At 34.3% G+C, this 26,933-nt stretch overlaps 4 protein-coding genes across 9 annotated transcripts; 3 read left to right on the forward strand and 1 right to left on the reverse strand.

Annotated features, from left to right (window-relative positions):
• The first annotated feature begins 79 nt into the window (after positions 1–79).
• stas (Transmembrane protein stas) lies at positions 80–3,429 on the forward strand. 2 transcript variants are annotated; one of them, XM_073086059.1, is made up of 5 exons: positions 80–446; positions 904–1,015; positions 1,941–2,069; positions 2,230–2,567; positions 2,849–3,429. In XM_073086059.1, the coding sequence occupies exons 1-5, from the start codon at positions 296–298 to the stop codon at positions 3,016–3,018; spliced, it is 900 nt and encodes a 299-aa protein (XP_072942160.1). In that variant the 5' UTR covers positions 80–295; the 3' UTR covers positions 3,019–3,429. The 2 variants fall into 2 exon arrangements, with proteins under 2 accessions (XP_072942160.1, XP_072942161.1); XM_073086060.1 differs by having other exon boundaries at positions 80–344.
• LOC140751939 (uncharacterized) lies at positions 3,044–4,784 on the reverse strand. Its single transcript, XM_073086058.1, has 5 exons — positions 4,255–4,784; positions 4,015–4,163; positions 3,764–3,930; positions 3,425–3,684; positions 3,044–3,229 (listed from the first exon to the last, which is right to left on the reverse strand). Exons 1-5 carry the CDS (start codon positions 4,586–4,588, stop codon positions 3,141–3,143), a joined length of 999 nt encoding a protein of 332 aa, XP_072942159.1. The 5' UTR covers positions 4,589–4,784; the 3' UTR covers positions 3,044–3,140.
• Positions 4,785–4,817: 33 nt separating this feature from the next.
• LOC140751938 (uncharacterized) lies at positions 4,818–14,690 on the forward strand. 5 transcript variants are annotated; one of them, XM_073086056.1, is made up of 5 exons: positions 4,818–5,509; positions 11,035–11,158; positions 11,769–11,921; positions 12,281–12,388; positions 12,546–12,832. In XM_073086056.1, exons 1-5 carry the CDS (start codon positions 5,072–5,074, stop codon positions 12,689–12,691), a joined length of 969 nt encoding a protein of 322 aa, XP_072942157.1. In that variant the 5' UTR covers positions 4,818–5,071; the 3' UTR covers positions 12,692–12,832. The 5 variants fall into 5 exon arrangements, with proteins under 5 accessions (XP_072942157.1, XP_072942153.1, XP_072942158.1 ...); XM_073086052.1 differs by adding an exon at positions 13,828–14,689 and having other exon boundaries at positions 4,822–5,509; positions 12,281–13,450; XM_073086053.1 differs by lacking the exon at positions 4,818–5,509 and adding exons at positions 7,565–8,410; positions 13,828–14,689 and having other exon boundaries at positions 12,281–13,450.
• A 1,410-nt stretch (positions 14,691–16,100) lies between these two features.
• LOC140751743 (uncharacterized) lies at positions 16,101–26,877 on the forward strand. The gene is made up of 3 exons (XM_073085781.1): positions 16,101–16,211; positions 16,397–17,842; positions 23,477–26,877. Exons 1-3 carry the CDS (start codon positions 16,164–16,166, stop codon positions 26,759–26,761), a joined length of 4,779 nt encoding a protein of 1,592 aa, XP_072941882.1. The 5' UTR covers positions 16,101–16,163; the 3' UTR covers positions 26,762–26,877.
• Positions 26,878–26,933: the final 56 nt, after the last annotated feature.

Below are 26,933 nucleotides of genomic sequence, written 5' to 3' on the forward strand. Positions count from 1 at the left end.
GAATCCAAGGCTTTGTAGCTTGATAAAAAATGTCAAATTCAAAGTCAAATGTCATCGATTTCTTGTTGACTTGTCAAGTGCAAGTCACTTGACAAAAGATGAATTGACTCAATTGACATCTAGTATACTACAAATTTAAAATCTTTTCATTTTTCTTGTGCTATTTTATAAAAGCCGCGAGCTTGTATAATTATACCACTAAATATATAACTCCAAGTGTTTTGTGTATTTTGTAGTATTGTTTATAGTTATATAGTTTTAATTTATATTCCCTTAGTACACAGATTGCAAAGACATGACTACTGTTGATCGCAGAAGTAAATCTTTAGCGGAAAAAGACCGAGGTGATGTTCAAGATCCTTTTGTTTCTTCCACGGTTCATAACATTAAACAAAGAATTACGTGCATACGAGTTGAAAATCCTGGGCTAACCTATCCTTGTCCAAGTATTGATTCCTTTATTGTTTCCTTTACCTTATTGTTTTTTATACTTTCTTCCCCATTTGAATTATGTATCCTACCAATAAAACTTTGTTTGCGATATTCCACTGTGAGTCATGTAACATGAGTGTAAAGTTGGTCTAATCCTTTGTGGTTCGACTGGAGGCAATACAACCACATCTATTTCTGCCAAATAAGTTTTAGGCACTACTTTGTTTTGGTTTAGCAGCTGTGATAAGTGGAATATAAAAAGACGTTTAAATTTAGTCCTCAGAGTAGTAACGCAACTGCGGCTGACCTCCGGTAGAATGTCTTATTGTTATTGTGGTGATTATAGATGGGTGGCACATACTGGTTACTATCAGCTGGACTGCATCCTTGTTTGTCATAAAATAAAAATGAACTATATCATATCTATAAAAAACCCGCAACTATTTTGTAAAATTGTGCTTTTTGTTTCAGGTACTCCTACAGGTCTATCAACATCCAAAGCTTTGGTGCTAGTCATAATAATATTTGCATTGTCATTATTTGCCTTAGGATTTGTATATAGGCAATTTCCAGAACTAGAAGAGTAAGTATGTTAGGAAGGTTGCACTTGACCATGGGTAGCAGTGGCCACTGCACACCCTGTGTACTTTACAACCATCATGTTTATTCCTTTGTTGTCTTCTGTCTTACATGGGTTTCTTTTTAGAATGACAAAGATTAGGCCATAATCCTCCATGCTGGCTAAGTGCAGTTTAATAGAACTACTTATTTTTGCATTCTTTTGTTCATCTATGTTTGCCTTTACAGTTGAATTTCTAATATACACATAATTTCGAAAAAAAAAACAAGATAACTGGTGTGAATTGTCCAATTTATATTATTCAGTTGCTATACACCTACAACTTTAAAATACAGTGTAAACTCCATGTAACGTCACTTGATTTAACAACTAAAGCGTCGAAAACAATTGGCTTAGTTGGTTTAGGTTGTATTCCATACAATGATACACTCTACATAGCATTACACCCACTCTCAATAACGACCACAATTGAGTAATAAAAAGTACCTTTTAAGTTGCTAAAATTAGTAAAAACTGCGCACCTGTGTACGTTCTTTTGTCGCTTTATTATGCTAGCCCGCAATAAACTCGACTGTCGGCATCAAGCAATTGAAAATTACTTCTTTTGTCACCAAGATGCCTCAATATCAGAAGATATGAATAAAATAATTAAAAAAATACAACAAAATTACTGGTGCAGCAAAAGACGTCAGACAAAAATAACAGACTACACGCAATAGTGTTCAAATAAGATTCTTTTTTATGTACATAACTACTAACACTAGACTGAGATGAACTTTTTCTTTTTCTAATTCTGATTTTTCTTCTCTCCATTTAACAACCACTCTCTATAACACCATAAAATGCACAGTCCCTTCAGTGCACTTATATAGAGTTTACACTGTAATTATATTGCTTGACCTAACAGTATATGGTGTTTGTTTTTCAGACATGAAAAAAAACATTTGAAGTTACCATGGGACCTGGAAGATTCCAAACAATTAGGTCTGGTATTAGACCGATATAAGGACAAGTATTTTCATGAAGTATTACTAGGAGTATTTTTAGTCTATATATTGTATCCTTTTGTAATAATGTCTACTGCGGCATATATTTTCGATTCTTTTTTAAAGTCAGATTTAAAATTTTTCTTATAATCAAATTTTATGATACACATGTTTTTAATATTCAATTACTATAAATATTTCTGAAGCTATACCCTTAACCAATTACCCCAGCTTGCAAACATTTGCAATTCCCGGATCTATTTTTCTTAGTATTCTTTCAGGATTTCTATTTCCATTTTATTTAGCACTACTTTTAGTTTGCTGTTGCTCAGCCATAGGTGCCAGTTTATGTTTCTTCTTATCAAATCTGCTCGGAAAGAAGCTGGTTAAGAAATTCTTCCCAGAGCGAGCGGCACAGTGGTCTAAAGCAGTGACGAAGCACCAGGATAATTTGCTTAATTATATAATATTCTTGAGGGTGACTCCATTCTTACCAAACTGGTTTATCAATATGACTGCACCTGTGATTGGAGTTCCGTTGGTACCTTTTGCTCTCGGTACTTTTATAGGTATGTGTAATCATTTTCATTTAGGATCAGGCTATAGTGGATGACCTATTCTTTTGTCAGTAATAATAATACTTTGATAATAAGTAAGTCTAGTGCAGTATACAAAATTCGAACATAATCACTATAGACAGTTTGAGAATAAAAATAACACTTAAATTCATCAATAGTTCATGTAAAACTGCTGGTTCGCTCTGTATATAGAAATGAATCGCGTCGCCATTGCAAAATGTATAACTACACTTGCTCACAACATATTTAAAAATGATAATCATCTTTTTCAGGTGTGGCTCCACCATCATTTGTTGCAATACAGGCAGGACAAACATTGCATACATTAACTTCAACAAGTGATGCATGGTCTTGGACTTCAATTACTGTCTTAAGTGTGTTTGCACTCATCTCACTCGTGCCAGTTTTGCTTAAGCAAAAACTAAAAGAAAAGTTTGAATAGGGATTTTAGCCAATAATAGATTCAATTTATATGGGTTAATAGATTTTATTAATGTATTATACATTCCATTGGTGGGATTGTTATATGTGTCACAATACATTGGCATAAGTATGCTTTTACCATTAACAATATGAACCAACATGTGCAATGAAAGTATTATTGCCACTTGAAGATTGAACCACTGGTCTCCAATACCACCAATTGTACCACACTGAAACAAATGCCAAAATAGATTATTGTTTTGTTTGTTCAAGTGCTTCCTTGATTGTGTACAATAGATAATACTAAAGGCAGCATTGGACTTGCTAGCTGCAGAAGTAGTGAATATTTATTTCATTTATTTAAATGAATGACACAAATTAAATATTGTTTAATTTTGGATGTTTTATGTTGAATAAATACTTACATAAATGAGACTCTTTTAATTCAACTTTTAAGGATTTACACTGATGTTTACATTCCTCCGCTGGCCTCAGTTGTACTGTTCTTGCTCCACTGAGTGACAGAAGAAAAGAAAAGTTGCATTCTGTGTCGGGCACATGAAATGAACTCTGACTGGAATCAATAATAATAAATCTCTCAGTACTCTGTCCAAACTTGGGCACTACCTTTGGTCTTGGGATTACCTGACGAAGAATTCTTGCTACATTAAAATTTGTGGATTTCCTGTAACAAGAATTTATTTTCAAAAGTTATAGATAGTTTGGCAGGAGTAAGGTTTAACTTGCTTCAGATTTAATCTTACCAAATGTATAAGTTTTTGTCATCTATATGGATGTTTTCAAATAGATCCTGTGGGGTTGTATGAAATTTATTATTTGTTAAAATTTTTGGTGCTTCATTGTCAAATATTTCTTTATTTTGCATGTATATCTGTCTTAAAGTATGCATTTTAATTGCACTCTGTTCAGTCTGGAAATAAAAAAGAAATGTGAAAGTGTTGTATGAATCTTATCTTGTTTATCACTAAATCTAAATGTATATTTAAAAGGATACCTCATATATAAATGGTGCACTTTGCTGCTGATTTGTAGGCTGAGGATTCTTTGCTTGTCTAACATTGTTGATGCTACTACATGGCCAGCAGTCCATGTCTACGACAGTGAAGAATGGGTTTTGTATCAAACATGGTTCTTGATATAATTCTGCGAAAGGAATGTATTTTTTTAACCTTTCATGTTATCACTCCAAAATTCTATGTCATTTTAAATGATTATTTACATAATTATACATAACCTGTTAATGCTGGGAAAAGGGAAATGAAGGGAATCGACAATTTCCTAATCAGACGTAGTCCTGGATATATATATTCTTGTAGATTACATATTAAATAACTATAAATAGCCTTATAGTTATATACCATGCAGAGAACTGTTAAGGTAATTAACACTATGGTAAAATATTTTGTATAACGCCTTTGCGGATTTCTTTCTGCAGTAATGTTATGCGATTTCAGGGAATCAAAATACAATTTTTGGAACTCATCTTCACTGATACCGGCATCCGTACTCTCTTTTTTTAACAATGTTATTGATTGTGAATATCTGTGTAATACCTCTTGTTTAGACATTGCACTGTCTTATAAGAAACTGTTGTAACAAAATATATCACTTAACTAATTTTCCTAGTACTTCATTATATTAATTTACTTTTAAACAGGTAAATAAATATTGCTATTTTATCACGGATTTCAATTCAAAACTTCGAGTTTCGATAAGTGCCAAATTGCTAAGCCAATGTCATTGTCAATATGTCTAATGTCAATTTATCGTCTTGCCATTCTTGCCAACCGACACGTAGGAGGCCGCCCAAAGAGTATTGTAACCTATATAGAAGCCATCTAAACGGTAAATTATATTGTGCAATATTGCAAATTGTCCAATATTATTGACCGTTTAGGGTTAATATCGAAATTGCGCAATGATTGACCGAAAGTTTGAGCGAGTTAATTTTTATTGCACCATAGTTTTACGTAGCATTGTGTAGTATCAGTATTGCGCAATATTTTCAGTCTGTGGTTTGTCGTCACGAAGAGTACACGCGTACATGCAAGATGGTGGAAAAACATAATCCAAAAGTGAAGGAAAGAAAGTTTATCCGTGAATGTATCCAATTGTACCGAGAATTGCCGTCTCTGTGGAATGTTAAGAGCAAAGAATATCATGACCGTGATAAAAAGAAAATTGCTTACGAAATATTGTTGTCTAAATACAAAGAGATGTTTCCACAAGCAAGCAAAGATGATGTGAAGAAAAAATTCAATTCTTTAAGAACTAACTACCGGAAGGAGCTCAAGAAACACCTCCAGTCAATAGAATCCGGGTCTAGTACAGACGACATTTACGAACCTACTTTATGGTATTTTAAAGAAATGTTTTTTTTACAAGATCAAGAATCTGCATCGGATTCACAGTCTGGTTACTCGTATGTGGATACTCAGTTTACTATAGATAGTCCGGGAGAAGAGAGTGAACATTCTACTTTGGACAATGTAAGCAATAATTTAATTTATTTAATTAAAGTTAATACAAAAAATTATATGCTTTATGATATTATTTCATCTTGCTAGGGAACTGCACCTTCATTATTACAAATTCTACTGTATTCGTCGAATTCAGCGATTTTTCTTATTGACATTTTCTTATGCCGTAAACTGGAACACTTCCTGAGATCGCGGGTGTGTTATACCTGATTCGTTATCTTCACGAAACATGAATGATTGAGATAAATAGGAACGAGATTTTCTCAAAAAAATGTGTAGAAAACAGCAAGTCAAAACAATTTTCCTTACTTTTATAGGATCAAAGGTAAATGCTCTTTGAAATACTCCAAAACGAGTAGCTAGTGTACCAAAAACACTTTCAACCATCCTAGCTACCATTCTAGCTTGCGATATTCGATAGTTACATTTTCTTTTCTCTTTTGTTAATCCAGTTTGGCTATATGGTTTCATTAAATTTTGAGACATAGGAAAAGCATCATCCCAAATAAAAAAGTATGGAGGTCTTCGCGAACTTCCTGGCAACAATGCAGCTGGTGGGAATATTTAAAGCATTATTTTTAATCGCTGACCGAATGTTGTATTCTGACCTTTAGACCCAATATCTACCGTAATGAACTCGTAATTTGCATTTACAATCGCTATCAATACAATACTAAATGTTTTTTTGTAGTTGTAGTAGTATGAGCCGGAACCAGGACGTTTCTTTATTTCTACGTGTTTGCCATCTGTAGCACCTATTACACGAGGGGCATCACTTGGTCTCAAAATCCTTGGCAACTTGTTACTATTCCTCGGCTGTGTGCGGTTACTGAAAATTAAATAAAAGTCAATTATTTACCTTTTTAGGAGGATACTGCAACTGTTAGAGCGACTAAAGTACCAGCTACATCCTATGCTGTTCCGAAGGCTAAAGCTAAAAAAATAAAGAGAAAACTTGATGATGAACATATGGAACAATTTACAGCTAGCCATCTTAGGGAGACACTGGTTTCTCCCTTTTGTCTGGACGAATATCAAAACTGGGCTTTGTCTTGTGCTGCTGATTTAAAGAAAATGGAACCAATGCAACAAATCTTTGCTAAAAATGCTATTGCTGCCATTATGATGGAAGGACAATTAGGACTTTTACACCGCAATTCGGTAAAAATAAATACTCCAACAATTAAGATAACTCCATCTCAGACATATACCAGATCCACGCCAACTCCAACAAAAACAGAATAATATGAACAATCTTCAATAGGAAGATGATGCTGCAACAGGATGAGGACGCGAACAAAGATATACTGTCTCAATAATATACAATTTAATAAATAAATGATAAGATTATAATCTTCATTTACCTTGATTCATCATCATCATCATCAATAACCTATTACTGTTCCACTGCTGAGCACGGGTGTCCTCTCAGAATGAGAAGTATATAAAGTTAGGCCACAGTCCATCGCGCTGGCAAAGTGCATATTGATAGACTTCACATACCATTGAGATTTTTTTAATTTGTTAGGTATGCAAGTTTCTACACGATGTTTCCCTTCACCATTTAAAGCATGTGATAAGTAAACTCTAATACGCCTAAGATTTCAGCCCCTTGAACGAGATGCCGAGTTTCAACCACTAGGGTATCACTGCTTACCTTGATCCATTCCTTAAAAACATGTATTAGCGCATCGTATGTGGACCAATCTTTGGACCAGCTCCATGTTCGTTTCCGTTTACGTTTGGTCACAAGCAACAACACTGTAGCTGCAGCTAAATCTGGTTCGGATTGCTTTTCACGGTGCACACGGGATCAATACACACACTGAACACAAAAACATTGTGCAGTTCGTATTATTGTGCCATATAATTGCTCGTTTGGATTCAGACCGCGTTTCAATCATATGGTACAATAAAAAGTATGGTACAATAAAAAATATTGTACAATGTTATTGTAGGTCTAGGAGCCGCCTTTTTAGGTGGTTCTCATTGAAGGTCCGGGTTCGAATCCAATACACTTGAAAATAAAATAGTTCGAGGTAAACTACATGTTTAAGAAGTTTTGAAGGTGTTTGCGTGAAGTCTTTTATTTGTATTTGGTTAGTACGTGGTCAGCATGTTAGAATATGACTTTTATGACCATATTATTTTAGAGACTTATGGAACAATGAAGGAATTAACATGAAGTATGCTTACCACTTCTATTTACACTTTCGATTTACTTGGTTATTATAAATATTTGCCTATCAGGGTAATGGTATAATAGTCTGAAGAATACGTCCTATATGTTTCTAGGCGAACAATTAGATCTCGACTCATTTGAAGATGTAGGTATTGTTAAGACGCAGTCAAGTCACGTCGTTGGTGTAAAAACCACGCGTGATTATATTTTCAATGTTAACTTCCAGTAAATACTTTTTTAAGTTAAAAACGAAGCTATGCTAAATGTTACATAACAGTGTGAGTCATAAAACTGTGATTAATTTTGGACCACTTATATGATTTGATATCCGTTTCTTATTTCTTTATTTCAGTTCCGTAAGAATACCCTAAACACTTAAAATACCAGAAAAATAATAAATATGATAAGATAAGACAGTTGTGTAGGGGCCTTCCGATAACACTGTCGATTCATGACGATGTATAGTCTCGTCAATAAGACAATAATGCTCTCTCGTGTTTGCTAGATTTTCATTATAATTGATTGATCGTTGCTGAAGTTACGGTATTAGTGATACTGATATGATCTTCAAAGCGTGAAGTGACAAGTTTTGCGGCTAACTCCAAGTGAAGATACATAGTAGAAAATGGGCAATATATCTACATAAAGAAAACTAAATGGACATAGGTGACCGAGGGCAAAGCGCGACATGGCGCTGGAGTTTGCTATTCTCCGTTGTGTTTCTAAACGTATGTATAATAATAATAATTGTCGTTTAAGTTTTATCATTTCATTGCGTATTATTTTTAAATTTCGTATCACTCACGGTTCAGTTCACGGTCCGGATTTTTCAAAGAACATTATAAAATGCATTTGACTCAATTATAATATTTTCGAGAAGGTTCTGGTGCAAATTGCAATCGGATAGTCGATTACCCAAAAAAATACAGCTTACATTCCGTGCAAAGACCCAAAAAATATTTAATTTTATTAAATTAAATATCGCGTGAATAGAAGTAACTTTCATGACAGTGTTTTGGACTATTGTGTTCAATGTCTTCTTGGTATAAGTATTTTCTTATCTTAATGCCGTGATGTCAGGCCCTTTCGTAATCACAGTCAGTAAGCACAGGTGTTATACATGACTATCACCATATCAAATAAGGGTGTACTTAAAACACGTCAACATGTGAGTATGACAAATCTTTTTGTTTGGTAAATCAAGTATGTGATAAAGTGCAATTTCTATAGCCGGGAAATTATTAGTTTTTCGTAAGATTTTTCGTCAGAACAATTATTATTGTTTGTTTGTTTATATTCATTGTTTTGGGGCATGCTGTAATGTTAGCTTAAGAAATAAGAATCTGGAATTCGGTGTCGATATTCAAACGATATTTAAGAGACAGTAACTACAGCGAACAACACACTAACGGTTTTAATTTCGTGTAGGCCATAGTCCACCGCGCGGTCCAAATGCGAATTCGACTTCATACACGTGTGAACCTTGTGCCCCTCGATTGAGGACTGAGTTTCAACCACTAAGCTATCACTGGTATGCAAAACTTTACAAATGTACACGGTTGAGATATTTAAATATTCTATTTAATATTAAAATTGTATGGTAGACCAGATTGGTGATGTACGTACTAGCTGGGGACATAGGTAGGGAAGGCTTAATTGGCTTCACTTCTGGCCCGTTACTCTAAAACCAAATGCTTTCCCGGTGTCTTATTATTTTTACCTTATTTGTGAGCATCATTGTTTATTCGTCGAATGATTGCGGCTAAATCGGTAACCTTTAACCGGTTATTGCCTGTATAATGTATGACTTTGAGTAGCGTTTTTTCTAACCTTTGGTGCTAATACGAGTAGGTACATAGGTAACGTATAGTTCAATTTCGAGTATATATATTTCCCTTTGTAAATAGTTTACTGCATATAATAAATCAGTATCTACTTATTATATAGGTATAGTTCTCGCCAAACTGCTAGTCCGCTCTGAAGTTGTTGCGAGCAGGTGTAGTCATACAATTTGTTATGGCGACATGATTCATTTCTATATTCAGAGCGGACTAGCAGTTTTATGCGGACTATGACTATACCCATTCTTTTGGTCGTGACATTCGTATTAAATTGTGTGTGGAAAATAGGACAAATAAATCATTACTCAGCTAATTACAAAATAACATGCATTTGTATTTAGAACATATCTTTATAGAATTTACTTACTAATTAAATCACGTGCTAACCTTTCATATACGTAGTAGTATTGATAAAATATTATACATTGTTCCCATCCGTCAATTGATCAAAGATAACTAATTCCGATAACTAAATATACATACAAATGTTACCTAAGTGCATACTTACATCATTACGTTGATGCTGGGACAGAACATGAGATATTATGTTTTTCTGATTAGGTACAGTAGATATATTATTATGTACGAAGTTATTACAATGTATCTAAGTAAAATAATAAATACACGCTACAACGTATAACAATGTACGTATGTATATACGAATTGATAATATAAGTCCATTAAGATATTTCAGCCAATAGTTACCTAATAAGGCTATGGATGAATGCTGATTTCCATAATCTCATGCGACACTCTTAGTTCTCAGGACTGACAACGCATCTGTGATTTAGGTTCTCTTTGGAGTTGGTTACGGACAGTTTAGTCTAACGGGTAGACAGTGGCGGATTTACCAGCAGGCTGAGTAGGGCTGAGATTTTTGGGGCGGCAAATTTGGGGATCGAATTTTTTTTGCTAATTAGGAAGCTAGTTCGTTCATGCTTTAAACGTGTCACGAGCCGGCGTGACGAGCAAAAAAACGGGAACCGTATCATGAGCCGGCAGTCCAGTAAACTACCTAGTCCGATATACTACCTAGTCCTATAAACTACCTAGTCCAGAAACTACCTAGTCCGGGAAACTACCTAGTCCCTGAACCTGTTCCAGTATATACGCCTCACCACTAGTAAGACATGACGATTGTAGAAGCAGGGGTGGCAAAAACTGTACAGCATAGACCTTATTTTTTTTAAAATCCGCCACTGCGGGTAGAGTTCCCATGTAATGGGTTAGAGTCTTACCCCGTTAGATGGGTATGGACTAATGAATATTTATGTAGTATCGCCTCAGAGTAAATACTTATATAATATATACTTACTAATATACTTAATAATAATACATTTAGGAGTCGACGTTCAAGGCTTTGTCTATAGGTACCTATAACTTTAATAACACTTTAATAACCTACCCACTGGAGCCATGTGGGAATATAGGTACTATAGGCAAAAGCTTTCATACTTCGGAAGAAGCTTGGTTAAGTAACTTTCGTTTATATTTAAAACTGTTCATTTCAGATCTGCTTGCCGAACCTGGTACTGTCGTATGGCGCGTTTTGGGTGCAACTATCACATTTCGAAGTTCCATTGTGGCTGGGCTTAGTCACTCCGTCTGTCTTTATTCTCACATTCAGCCTAACACGTAAGCATCTGAACAATATTCGTATCAGATGGGCACTACTCGTATTAATAGTTGCTCTCTGGGTTATAAAAAGTCGGCACGCTAGGCACAACGCGTGCGATGTTACTTACCGATAACTGCCCAGCGAATGCTAAAATAACGATGTTATGATGTTAAGAATATGATCAGGGATTACGTATAGAGGATATAATCTGTTTGAATACCTATGCTTGGTGTAGTATGTATTTTGACATCTGGACATCGCTGGGATCATCATACTGGGATGCACTAACCCGGCGTAAAGCGTGGGCGACATTAAAGGTCGCCGGAATGAATCTATCACTGAGATCTGTAACATTTGTAATTTTGTAAAATCAAATCAAGTATTGTGGCAGAGGATCCTGCAAATTGTATTTTGCCCGTATAAAATTTAGGTCTTACGCCGTCACTGGCACTAATGAAGGATTAACATGCCCACTCAAATCATTTGTTAACCAATGAGAGATTTAAATTCGACAAGAGTTTATCAAACCTTGGTGTAGACATAGACAAGGATTTTTGGATTTAAATTAATGTTATATTTTTTAATCTATGCGACTGGTTGATTTATAATATAATTTTGCAATTTCAGAATGTTGGTTTCGGGAGGCAGCAGATTCCTGGGGCGGTTCTGTCGGCTACCGAGTTATGGCAGGCCTCGGCTTGTCTATGGTGGTGGCTAGCCTCCTGGTGTGTGCGTTCATACCTTATAAATTGCAGCCATTTATATATGGCGTGCTCGGAGGTATAAACAACAATTGCCTTAAATTATATCTCGTATTGAATAAACGATAATTTCATATAAGATAATGAAAAATATGTATAGTTGCACTTTGATGATAAGTGGTCACTATCGTCCAGGGACATCTGCAACCAGTTTTATAAACAAAAGGGTTAAGGTTAGGTAAGGGTTGTAATCAGTTTTATATACAAAATACATATAAATATCTACCCGAAGAGGATCACGTGAAATGATGATTAGCTCAAGATTTGCTCCCCAGTCTAACCATGCTAGTTTTATCACTTATCGATTACATTACATACAATATATTACACCACTACCTTAGTATATACTATACTGTATTTTTATTTAACTTGTTTCAGGAATGGGTTCATCTCTCATATCAGCACAGGTTGACGCAGTGATATTCGAAACATATGATACACGATTGGGAATTATTCGAGGAATATGTTTTGCCGGGCAAGCCGTCGGTATATCCTTATTTCCGCACCTTATATCTGTATTGATAGAATACTTCGGTTTTTCGTTTGCACATATAGTACTGTCTGGTATAATGTTGCAAGCATTGCCTGCTATCCTGCTATTAAAAGTAGATGAGAGTCATAGACGTCCGGTTTCCTTTTCTAGATACAAAGACACATCAGAGACGTATATGGTTTACAGGAACGATGCAATGGATAATTATTATTCTACGGAATTACAACTTCACGATATGGGTAAGAAATGTTGGAAAAGTCCGTCAGACGATAACTTACACCGGGAAGAAGGGTTAGACGATGAAGAAAATGATACAGGGACTATCACTCCGCCACCGAGCCCTGAAGAAAAGAGAAGAAATTTATTTGGTGTAGATATTTTACCTGAAATCCCAGAAGAGAGCGAGGAGAGTGATGTAGATGAAAAAGATATAGACGAAAATAATGTAAATAAAAATAAAAAACGTTTAGACGTGGCTATTAAAAGACTGAGCGTTATAGGTGATAATTTTGATGAATATATTTCGAAACAAGTAAGAAAAGATTCGCATGGGGATAACGATACTAGCAACTACCGAGAGGTGGAGGTAACTTACGATCACATATCACCTCAAACGGATATACAAACTGAAAAATTAATGGATTCCTTCAGTTTTCGTTGTCATTCGACTTACGTGAGCTTTAAGCGAAAGCTGTGTATACCATCATACAGAATTTATAGAATAAGACGGAGAGCGTTGTATTTAATGTATAACATAAATGATACGTTTATTAAACCATTGACAAGATCACTGTCATGTTGGGAATTTTATCCTGCATTGTTACTGAGTTTTGCAAAACAATGCTTAACGGCAGTATTTTTGACACTAATTCCCATGATAGCTTTACAAGTTCGACCAAAAATTTCATTATTTGAAACGAACTTCTTAATGTCACTACTTGGCTTTACATGGATATGTTTCTTACTCTGCACTCCGTGGTTAGCACAAACTCCGAAGAGAAATTTCAAATACGTGGCTGTCCTGGGCCTCATTATATCAATAGCTGCATGTATTGGTGAGTTTACATTTTTTATACAATTAAAGAAGCAAATTCAAGCGTATATATAGTTAACTGTATGTAAGTGGTTACTGCCGCTTACATATAATTCTGTTAACAATCGCAATGATATTGCAGTCTTCTCTGAGGTCCGTTACTACTACCCATGAGAACTAAATTGAAACTCCTCATGCAAGAATTGCTGCCTTATGGGTCTCATATCTATAAAACCAGAACACAGTAGTGTTTAATACTGTAATAAGACATAAATAAAGTGGGCAATGTTACCGTACCGTAAGGTTCTTTTACTTTTATATTAATAAATAATTATAAATGTGTGACCCTGTTCATAAGATACTTATCTATCAGCAATTAATAATAATTAAATTTTTCAGTGTTAGGAGAAGCCAACAATCACGATTTACTTTCAATTGGATGCGTCGTGGCTGGACTTGGTTACGGCGCAGTTTCCTCATGCTCCGAGACTGCTGTACAGGACTTCATTGGTGCACGGAAATGGCCAAAAATTCACAGCCCACTCGAAATACTATCAGCAGTCTTATTAGTTCTATTCATGACAGGACTATCTTTTTTAACAACGCAAGGCGGGCTTCAATATTTAATGTTAATTTTAGCGGTCACTCTGTCAATTGTGACGTTGGTATGGATTATAATTGCCGCTGTATCAATTTACACAACTAAAGTGAGATCTCTTAGGCTCGGTAGAAATTGGTTACTCTAACTTTAATTCACCTTTTAGTACGATTGTTACAGTAATTCTCATTTAGTGGCAAAGGTGTAATGTAGTGTGTTCTGATGGCAGCATTCCATAGTTTGTAATTCCACTGATTTGTGCACGAACAACTATACGGACTACACCAAGGCTCTTCTAGCGATGCGTGTCGGTTTGTCGGTTTTAAGATTCAAAGCCAATTATTGTTTCAAAATGAAGACTAAGGTCGCAAGGCATATTTGAAGTTATCGACCCGCGGATTCGAGCATTGCTAGAAACTCATCCGCGCTACCCCAGAGGATGGTCTTCCCGCGGTGCGTCAGCGGGCTGGCACACATTCATTCCTCACGACACGGACCGTGGCCGACCAGAATTACATACAAAATACATTTTATAAGTACGGATTTAATATAAACATAATATTATGTTCGTGATTGTGATATTGAACCTATGTTTATTAATAACCTAATATATTTATTGTTGAACAATTAAAAGTTATTAATTTAAATTATATTTTTACAAACATTGTGAAGCACTTTTTATTTGAATCAGAACATTAATTGTATTTTTTAACCACTTAGACATACATACACACCATGTATTTGTTTTTTGGATACAGGTCTGTGCATACATACATAGTTATAGATAAACGTTAAATCGTCTGTTGTGACATTGTGACACGTTGGCCACTAAGGCCTGCATACCTCTATCTTCTCGATCTGAGATAAACATTAATGTAAGATTATGCGGGTTATGTTAGTAAACTCTTAATTACAGTTTCCAACATTTGGTAAACAATCTGACAAAGTCTATCTTATCCGGTCTAATCATAGCGCATGATGTGTTTACTGGGAAAATGTGGAAATGTGGGTTGTAAATTTAATATTCTAAATATATATAAAAGTTTCTTATTTAATTTAATTTCAATTGTATATTAATATGTTGTTACTAATTGTGATTAGACTGTGGCGGCACGACTACCATCTTTTGTTACTGATTCCTGTTCTTATCATAGGGCAATGATGTTTGAATGTGTAGGATTAGAAAGAAAATCAAAGTCATTGGAAAGAGTTCAATCATTGTCACATCGATCAAGATACACGTTAATCTTGGAGATTAGAATTAATATACGTAGTAATTAATATAGGTAAAAGTAATAGCACGTGGCTTTCGAAAATTTAATTTTGTCATTACAGTATCGTTTACTCAAGAAATGTTAGTATTTCACGTACCTACTACGTATGTTATTTACTACGAAATTTTAGGTCAATGTTCACAAAAGATAGTAGTTTACATATTTTAAATATCTACTTATAAATCACAAGAACTATATGAGCTCTGATTCATGTGATGACATAGTATAACATTATTTCATGATGCAATGATCACATGTGCTACAATCTCGAGAGTAGTCAAATTACAGAGTACATTAGAAAACATTAGTAGCACAACGAATTATGGACATAAAGAAGTATAAGTGTGGATGATTTGGCGAATCCAAAATTTTCGTTTATCTTGACTCAGCGGAACGCAGACTTTTAAAAGATATCCAATTATATGAAAAATGTTCTGTTATTTCTCAAATTTCATAACTTAAGACATTAGTTTTAGTTATACGGGTTTCCTAAGCCACGAGGCCCCCATAGATATGCCATTGGTAGATATTATATTTAGTTACAAAAACTGATAGTAAGTTGTAAATAACAGTTTTCCAGGTAAGGCAAACAATTCCAATTGTATCGTAATTTTCAATGAAAAACAAGTGAGTCCGCAGGAAATACGATGTCAACTTTATTTGTTTAATGTCGTTGTAATCTACTCTTATGGCAATGTGTATTGTAAATATGTTGCGTCTATGCAAACAAAACTTACGAGCCAGTTCAAATTAACAGAAATTTTAAGGAGTATAGTATTCATGATAAAACTGTGCAGGAACGTTGACGTATGACTTAGTTTAGTGCTGTAATTACCAAATACAAAACAAATCGAAATGTGGCTATGGCTTCTAAGAATGAAAAAATATGCCACCTTTTATCATTTCTTGTGGTAAGTTTTTCTTTTTGCTTTCGTGAAAGTGTTTCTTCATTCTTGTATAGTTTAGTATCTTTAAATTCGGTAGTGTTTGAGAAAAGTGAAATAATTTGTTTATTTTTGCCCTTTAATTGATAAACGATATTTTGAAAGTGAGGAACAGGTTTAAGGATGATAAAGAGGTTTTAATAACATTGCAGATGCTTGTATATTTTCGGATAGTCACATCAACGAACATCGACTGCGGTGGAAAACCCTTTCATTGCGTCAATTCTACACATTTCATGATATGTGTGGATGTAGGCTCTGGAGTTTCACAAACAGTTGATGATTTTACGATTCAATGTCCTGTGACAACGGTCTGTCGTGGAAGCAATTATTTTGAATGCGAATATGAAGTTATAACCACCAAGGAGCCAACGATTAGAGGAGATCAAGAACATATTAAAGAAACAATTAATGGTAAAACCACCGTTTCTCCATTTCAAAAAAATAACGCGACAAGATTAAACGAATATGTAAATACGATAAGCGTTACTGCACAGCCTAATATAACAACAGATGCGTACACACAACAACCAAGTGCAATTACCGAAATTAAGGGAATATCCACAACAAAAAATGACATAGCATCAACAAGTGAACTAATTTTAAGCACGACTGAGACATATGTGGCAGAAAATTTAATCACAACCTCTCCGAAAACGAAGTCCAATGATACAAGTGCCACGCTCGAAAAAATTAAAATATCAAAGAATAATTTACTAGACAAAGTTACTACTCTACCGTCTTTTTCGAAACCTGAAAAATCGATCGAAGCGAATACGACAAGGAATTTTACGAACGAAACAAATAATCTGCAAAATATAGCAGAAAATGGCGAAGAATCGTTACAAAAAAATGAAACGTCTTACTCGCAACCTCCGGATACTTTATTACATAACGAAACTACAGTACAGATTGGCAATGATTTGTCAACATTGACCTCGCAAGATACTCCTGCTTCTTATAGAAATTACCTTCCAGTATTAACAACTTTGTCAGACTTGGTCACATTAACAACAACTGATTATTTTAATAAAGAAAATATCACATTTAACAAGACATTGTCTCAGGACGGTCAGGATTCAAGTCGTAACGTTACTACAAAGTTAATGTTACAGAATTTAACTACTGTGAACACAATTTTGTCCCAGAATGTTAATCAAACACCAACAAGTAATTACGATTACAGTTATTCAAGAATGAAAGATCAGACATCGACGACTGCTTTAAATTTAATTCATCAAAGAACAGAAAATCCATTTTCTTCTGCTAATGCCACAAAAGATAACCATATACCGAAAGAAGCTACTTCACCTAATATTCTTACGACGAATGTGAATACTCTCAGTACAACTGTCGCTCCCATAACAAATGTACCTTTATCTACTGATTTCAAGCTAAGAACCAAGCCTGTAGAAGATTCTACAGTTACAACAGAAAGTACAACGACTGAAAAAAATACAAATTTGACTCAATATGATGTCAAAACTAATAAACCTCTAAAATCAGAAGTCAAACCAATACTTCAATCAATTACTACGATGCATGCAACTAAGAATACGACAATAGCGACGACGGTGGTACCTAGCACTACTGTGAAGGTAACAACGACACATTTGTTACAGAATCAAACAGCTACTGAGGCTAGTTTACTAGAAGATTTTCAACTTTCAAATATGGTTAACGAAAAACAAATATTAGCTAACAATAGTTTGACACAGGCTCCTGAAACAACTACTATTCGTTCTGCAATAAATTATGAAACTAAAAATAATTTAATAATGGAAATAACTAGAGAGCCTATAAGCAGTTATAAAGATGCAAAATCAAGTAGTGATACGGGCTTTTATATTTCAACAAATTCAGAAAAAACTATTTTTAATGAAAATAAAAAAGGATTACATCCATTTGAATCTAAATCTACAACGGAGAAAATCAGTACAAAAATAAATATCTCGGAATTTAATATGACTAAAAATAGATCCTTGGAAAAAACCTCTTCTAAATCTAATATGATGTTGTTGTTGGAAAATGTACATTCCTTGAACTCTCCAGACAAATTGCCTAGTACAGAAAATCCCATTACTAAAATTAATACACCCGTTGAACTGTACTCCGCCACCAAAAACTCACCATATGATCACACCACCTCAGTTGAAATTAAAAAGAAGATAATAACAGAGAAGCCAATTTTTTCTTGTAATGCTAATGTCAATGATAGTTTTTCTTTAAAACGTCAAACGACATTAGAAACGAGTTTGCCTACTGAAGTTTACGAATTATTAACAGGCGAAATTGGTCTTAATAAGACGAACAAATCAGTGTTATTACATGAAAATTATGTAGTAGAACCAACCCAACTTACCAAAATTCTACAAATCAATCAATTCTCTGAAAATAAAGTTGTGAAGGAAATAACAACAAGGACTACGCTGTATACTGCTACGAGTAATACAACAATTGCTGACACAAAAAATGTATCACATGATCAAAAGACAAAGGAAAATTATTTTACGGAAAGCCTCACATCAACTACAAAATCATCTGCAAATGGAAACTATACAGAAGATCCTTTCATTTCTAAAAATAGTATATTTGAATCTACCACATCAAGTAGTATTCACATTAATAAAGTTCACATGCAAAAGGGAAATAAATCTACAAATAATGAAATAACAACTGAAATAAACGGAACGCTTCCAATACAGGATGTAATTACTGTGAAAGATTTTAATTTGTCCAGCACAAAAATGTCGAATACGCTATCATCAGTATCTGATAATAACAATATCGCAAATGTTACTAATATTTTTACTATTATACCAGAAAAATCAACTACTGCTAGTAACATTAATGAAAAGGAAACATTAATGTCACAAAATTTAACGTCTGTTAATATAGATAAAAGCAGTGCTATTTTTATTTCAGGAAATAAAAGTACCAAACTTGATGCAATTAATAAAAATAATACAAGAGGCGATTTAATAATATCATTGAATGATGCGGTTAAAAATCAATATATAGAAACAAAAAGCCCTATTTCACAGCAACAACAAACATATTTACCAAGTAATTCTTTTATTAATACAAAAACAATGCATAGGGAAAAAGCTGACGTAAAAATACTTTTCCCCAATGCTCAAATATTAGGGGACAAAAATACACACGAAAGTACAATAACCCCTGTAACTGACCATGTTGAAATCCAGCCCAAACTTACAAACTTAAATTCCGGAAATAACAAGTCCGATATAACTCATGTAGCAATCGACCCGGACTCCAATCTAGTCATTGAACGATTTCCTACGATTCAAACACCCAACAATACACTATTACCCAAAATAGAAAAAGAAAATAAGAACACTACGAAGTCTGTTAATGAAATAAAATATAGTTTGAAACACGAAAAATTAGCGGACGATAAGCAAATAATGGAAGTTGCATTAAAAAATTCGGAAGCTAAATTAAGTAACACAAATATTCATAAAGAAAAATCGAACCTAACTTATGTGAACAAAGATATAAGTAACGATAGAGTGAATATCGAAGTAGAATCATTAAAACCAACGTCAACGGACACAAATCTAATTTCCGCTGGGAATATCACTACTACCTTATATTCAGAATTGAACCATAATGTAACTGAATCCACATTACTGCCAACTGATAATAGTATTAAGAATCAAATAAATGTACTAATTCGTGATGATAATGCCCAGCACCCTAAGAGTTTGAATTCATCAAATCCAGCGGATGAAATTAAAGTTTCAGCTAGTAAAAATATTACAAATATGAATCTGCCTGCGGTATCTGGTAGTACACAAAAGATAATTGAAATTGAAACCAACAATAATTTTGAACACAAGGTAAATTTAGTTATCAGCCCAGCCCAGCCTGCTCTAGAAACTTTACCTCACTCCGTTTTTAGTACATCAACTCAAGTGTCAATGGATAAAATAAAAGTTACAGCTAGTAACGACATTACTAATTTGAATATGCATAAGACTTCTGGCAATACAGAAAAGGTAACTGAGAACGCTAGTTATTTGGAAAATAAAGTAGATGCGGTATTCAGTGATACGGTGAATACTCAACCTTCTCTGGAAACTTTACCTTATTCTGTTTTGAGTTCATCTACGGTATCTTCACTCAGTAAGAGGGTGAATATTCAATCTACTCAAGGAAGTATAGCATATTCTGTTTTAAGTTCATCGACGCCAGTTTCTACGAATGAAATTAACTTTCCCAGCAGTAACATGAGCACAACTATAAGTAGTGATACGGCGAACATCCAATCTACTCGAGAATCTACAGAACATTCCGTTTTGACTTCATCTACATTCGCTTCAACAGACGAAGTTCAACTTAAGACAATTAATATTACAACTATAAGCAGTGATGCGGTGAATATCCAACCTACGCGGGAAACTAAAACTAATTCTGTTTTGAGCCAGCGCCGTTCATCAACGCCAGCTTCAACGGATAAAATTAATGTGTCTGCTAATTACAAAATGGTTATTATGAGTCCCCCGACAGTTGCGGGAAGCACAGAAGAAGTACTTGAAAAAAATAATAACTTAAGAAATAAAGTACATATGGTAATCAGTGACACGATGATTACTCAACCTAATTTGGACTCTTTACCTCTTTCTGTTTTGAGTTCATCAACGCCGACTTCAACGGATAAAATTAAACTTCTTACTAATAGAACCACTACAACTATAAACAGTAACACGGTGGATATCCAAACTATTTGGGAAACTATAGCAAATTCTGCTTCAACTTCATCAATTCCAGATATCACGAATGAAGTTAATAAAATAAGTACCATAAATTCGCAAACTGTAACAGGGAGCAAAGGAAAAATATCTGAAAATAATAACATTAATAAAGTGAATGTGCTAATTAGTGACATAGTCAATACACAGCCTGTTAAGGAAACTACTCCTTTTTCAGTTTTGAGTCCATCGACACTAACTTCTATGGATAATATTAAAATTTCGACTAGTGATCAAATGACTACTTCAATTAGTCCACCAACAGTTGCTGGAAGAACAGAAAAAATATTTAAAAACAATAATAATTTAGAAAATAAAACAGTCATCGTAATCAGTGATACATTAAATAGCCAATCTACTTTAGAAACTTTACCTCCTTCTATGTTTAGTTCATCAACGCCATCTTATACAGATAATGATAAAGTCCTGGCTAGTAACAACATTACTAATATAAATCTGCCTATGGTTTCTGGTAGCACAGAAACAATAATTGAAAACAATAACAATTTCGAAAATAAAATAGACGTGGCATTTAGTGACACCGTGAATGCTCAATCTGCTTCAGATACTTTACCTCAATCTATTTTGAGTTCATCAACGCCAGCTTCAACGAAAATAGAAGTGCTAACTAGTAATATCATTGCAACAATAACCAGTGACTTGAATACCCTACCTACTCAGGAAACTATAGCACGCTCTGTTTTAAATTCGTCTACGCCAGTCTTAACGGATGAAATTAAATTTCCGATTAGTAACATCATTACAACTATAACTGGAGACACGGTCGATATCGAGCCCATTCGAAAATCTATAGAACATTCTGTCTTGAGTTCATCAACGCCATCTACAATGGAAATAAAAGTTCCGACTAATAACATTATTACAACTGTAACAAGTAATAAAGTGAATATCCAACCTACTCGGGGAACTATAGAAAATTTTGGTTCAAGTTCATCTACGCCAGCTTCAACGGAGAAAATCAATGTTTCGGCTAGTAATAAAATTACTACTATGAGTCCGCCAACAATTATTGCGAACACAGAAAAAGTATTTCAAAATAATAATAATTTTGAAAATAAAGAACACGTGGTAATCAGTGACACTGTAAAAATTCAAGCTACTTTGGAAACTTTACCTCATACTGTTATAAGTTCATCAACGTCAGCTCCTGCGAATAAAATCAATATTTCGGCTAATAATAAAATTACTACTAACAGTCCGCCAACAGTTGAAAGTACAGAAAAAGTATTTGAAAACAATAATAATTTTGAAAATAAGTTAAAACTGGTAATTAATGACACTGTGATTATCCAACCTACTCGGGAAAATACAACTCATTTTGTTTTGAGGTCATCAATGCCAAATTCAATAGATAAAGTTGCAGTCAATCATGAACTAACTACTACCAGACCGCTAACAGGAAGTACTAAAAATATATTTGAAAACGATAAAATTTCAAAAGATAAAGTAGATGTAATCAGTATATTAAATTCCCAACCTATTCAAGAAATTTTAGCTCATTCTAGTTTGAGTTCATCTACGAGTTCTTCTTCCAGTATAAAGGTGAATATCCAACCTCCTCAGGAAACTAAAGCATATTCTATTTTAAGTTCATCTACGCCAGCTCCAACGGATGTAATTAAATTTGCGACTAGTAACTCCAGTAAAACTAGTGACAAGGTGAATATCCAACCAGTTCGAGAACATTTAGTTTCGAGTTCATCAACGCCAGCTTTAATGGATGAAATTAACGGTCCCACTAGACACATAATTACAACAATACCCAGTGACACAGTACATATTGATCCTACTCGAGATACTATAGTGCAATTTGCTTCGAGCTCACCAACGCCAACTCCTGTGGATAAAGTTAAAGCCTCGGCTAGTAACAAGATTAGTAGCATGAATCTGCAAACGGTTGTTAGTAGTACGGAAAAAATAATTGAAAGCAGAAATAATAATTTCGAAAATAAAGTAGACGTAGTAATCAATGACACAGTAAATAACCAACCTCCTATGGAAACGTCAACTCATTCAGTTTTAAGTTTACTAAAGTCAGCTTCAACGGATAAAAATAATGTCTCAGCTAGTAACAACATTACTAATATGAACGTTGAAATGGTTACTGGAAGTACAGAAAAAATATTTAAAAAGAATAATAATTATGAAAAGAAAATAGAAATGATAATCAGTGATACCATGAAAGAGCTCCCTACACCCGAAATTTATGCTCAATCTAATTTCAGTTCATCGACTCCAGATTTAAAGGATAAAATTAACAGTATGCGTAATAATATTATTAGTACGAGTGACACGCTGAATGTTCAACCTAGTCGAGAAACAGTAGCGCGTTCAACTGCACATGCGATTGCAACTGAAAGCACTCCGAAAATATATCATATAGAAAATAATGCAAAAAACAAAGTCGATATCAACTATGATTTAATGAATACGCAGCTCGATCAAAAACCTGCAGGTCAATATATTTCAGAATCGTTAACACCAGTGCTGATGGATGAGAGTACAGTTTCGGCCAATAATCGTAATCCACAAATGGCAATTGGAAGCACAGGGAACATATTTAATCAAAACTTTGAAAACAACGCAAATGTGATGATTAGTGATACAAGGAAAACTCATCTTGATATGATGACTGTAAGTCAGAATACTTTGGGTACATCTCTACCAGCGACAATAGATAATATGAAACTTTCTGTTGATAACACGTTTCCTACTACAAATCCTCAAATTCCAAATAAAGGTATAGGAAATAAATTACAGTATAAGAATAATAACTTTGAAAATAAAGGAGATATGATACACACTGACACAGTGAATACGCAACCTGCTAAGGAAACTATAACTAATCATGAGTTGACTTTATTAAAACCAGCGTCAACTGATGAATTTAAAGTTTCAGACAGCAACATGGTAACTGCCATAAATCCACATACGGTAACTGGAAGTACAGAGAAAATAAATGAAAGCAACAATGTTAAGTTTGGTAATAAAGTAGATCTAGTGAACAGTGTCACGGAGTATGTTCGATCCGGTAAGGTAACAACTCAGTCAGTCTTGGGTTCATTATCACCAGCTTTAACGGATAAAATTACAGTTTCGGCTAGTGACAAAATAACCTCCAAATATTTAGAAACCACATCCGAGAGCATTGGGAAAGTAATTGACAACAGTAATCTAAATAATTTTGAAAATAAAGTGGGTATGGTAATCCATGACATGGTAAATACCCAACCTGCTCAGAAAACTGTAGTTTATTCTGTTTTGAGTTCATCAACATCAGCGCCAAGGGATGAAATTCAACTTTCGGCTAGTAGCAAAATTGCAACCATAAATCCACAAATGTTAACTGGAAGTACAAAGGAAATAGTTGTAAATAATAATAACAATAATAATTATGAAAATAAGGCACATGTGGTGATTATTGACACAGTGAATACCCAACCTGCTCAGAAAACTATAGCTTATTCGGCATTTAATTCACCAACACCGGCTTCAACGGCTGAAATTAAAGTTTCAATTGGTAATCAATTTAATGCTATAAATCCGCCAGGGAAAACATTACATAACAGCAGTAGTAATAATATTGCAAATGAAGTAGGTGTGTCAATCAATAATAAGGTAAATGACCAATTTGCTACTGAAGAAACTATTGCTCACTTGGTTGGGTGGCCATCAACTTCAATGGATAAGGTTAAAGTTTCGGCTAGTAACATAGTTACAACCACAACTACAAAACCAGTAACCAAAAGTGTAGGAAATACACTACAACATAACAATAATAATTTTCAAATTAAAATGGATATGGTAACCAGCGATATGGGAAATATCCATTTTGCTAAGGAAACTGTGGCACAAGCTCTTTTGAGTTCAACTACACGAGTTTCAGTGGATACACTAAAATTTTCCTCTAATAACAAAATAACTACCAATCCACATACGGTAATTAGTAGTACAGAGAGATTACTTGAAAACAATAATATCAATAATAATTTAGAATTAAAAACAGGTGTCATTAGTGAAATTGCGAATTCTCAACCTGCTCAGAATACTAAAGCTAGTAACCAAATTGCTACTTTAATTCCACAAATAACGATTGGAAGAACAGGGAAAGTATTTCAAAACAGCAATAATAATAATTTTGAAACTAAAGTTGATGTGATCAGTGATGCGGTAAATACTAAATTTGCTAAGGAAACCGTAGCTCGTTCGGTTTTCGTTTCATCAACACCAGCTTCTGCAGATGAGATTAAAGTTTCAGCTAGTAACAACATTGCTACAATAAATCAACAAACTTTAACTGAAAGTACGGCCAACATATTACAATATAGTAATATTAAGTTTAAAAATAAAGTAGATATCATAAGCAGTGATGCAGTGACTCGACTTTCTAAAGCAACTGTAGCTCATCCTGTTTTCGATTCATCAACTCCAGTGTTAAGAGATGAAATTAAGGTTTTAGATAGTTACACGTTAACATCTCCAAATCCACATTTTGCGACTAGGAGTATGGGAAAAATGGTTCTAACTAACGATAATTTGGTAAATGAACAAAAAGTACATACGATAGACCATGAGTCGCCCGGATCTCATCCTACATCATTACGTTTCGAAGGAACAAAAAATAACGAGTCAATTAATGTTCTTCAAAATGAACCAGTCACGGTTTCTATAAACAACATAGCTTCAAAGTTTAGTGCTCATAGTTTAAGTGTAAAAGTTTCTATTGACGCTATGCCGAATAATGTCTCAAAGAACGAATTCAATAAATCTCCTTATGAAAATACTACCACAAAAGAAACAATTTTAACCCTTCCAACAGTACAAGTAAGAAATAAACTGAATAATCCAATCTTATTAAAAAATAATGAAACATCCAAAAAAAATAACTCTGATATAAATAAAGTACAAAATAGAAATGCCGCTAACATGACTATACAGCCTATATATAGTAATAACAAAAGACATGAGCAAGTGTTAAAACAGACTACCTTACCTCAACTAAAAGTAGCTGGAAGACAGTTACAAAATAAATTACACAATAACACAGCCGTTACAAAAGATAATAGGACTATTGCGATGAAAGATATATTCACATGCCAGAATCGGCTCAGGGGCAGGTATGCAGACGCGAATGATTGCAGAAAATTTTATATCTGCATTGGGAGAATTCAACCCCTACTTGGCGAATGTCCCGTTAATACAGTTTTTAGTGAAATAAAAAAGCAGTGCACAAAGAATTTGTCTCATTGCATAAGACACAATCAGTTTCGTTGCATTAAAAGTGGAAGATTTAGTGATGCGTTGAAAAATAACGTATATTACATTTGTGTTCAAAATAAGAATACCTATGTAAGATTTCAATTTCAATGTCAGGGTGGTTATCATTTAAATAAACAGAGAGTTAAATGTGTAAGTGATATTAAATCTCAACAAATGTCAAAGTCTATCGACAATGACTCAAATAAAGCTAGTGCTCAAAGTACCGTAGAAAATAAATCGAAGGAAAAGAAGCAAAATAAGGAAAAGAAGGCAAAATCAGATAATAATGTGTGCAAGAAAGAGGGCAAATTTCCGGACCCAGACGATTGCAGAAAATATTTCGTCTGCTCTAAAAATTCTAAGTCTGTCTTCAGGCGTAGGACTAAGAAGTGTGATTCGGATGAAGTGTTTCACCCAGAAAAGGAAAAGTGTGTCGACAGTGACAGTTATGAGTGCGATTAACGCTCAGTCAACACGGCATGACGTTTTGTGCAGGACAACTCTTATCGAGTAAACAGTGGCTCACTGGCTCATAATTTGAGTATAATACCGTTCACTCGAAATTTGTACTGCACAAATACTTAGAGCGTTTTCACATTATCCGATCCGATATCGGTATCGGACGCCGATACGA

Source organism: Epargyreus clarus, unplaced genomic scaffold (genome assembly GCF_041222505.1).
Source record: "Epargyreus clarus isolate Ecla_fem2 unplaced genomic scaffold, WU_Ecla_fem_2.2 ptg000023l, whole genome shotgun sequence".
NCBI classification, from domain to species: domain Eukaryota; kingdom Metazoa; phylum Arthropoda; class Insecta; order Lepidoptera; family Hesperiidae; genus Epargyreus; species Epargyreus clarus.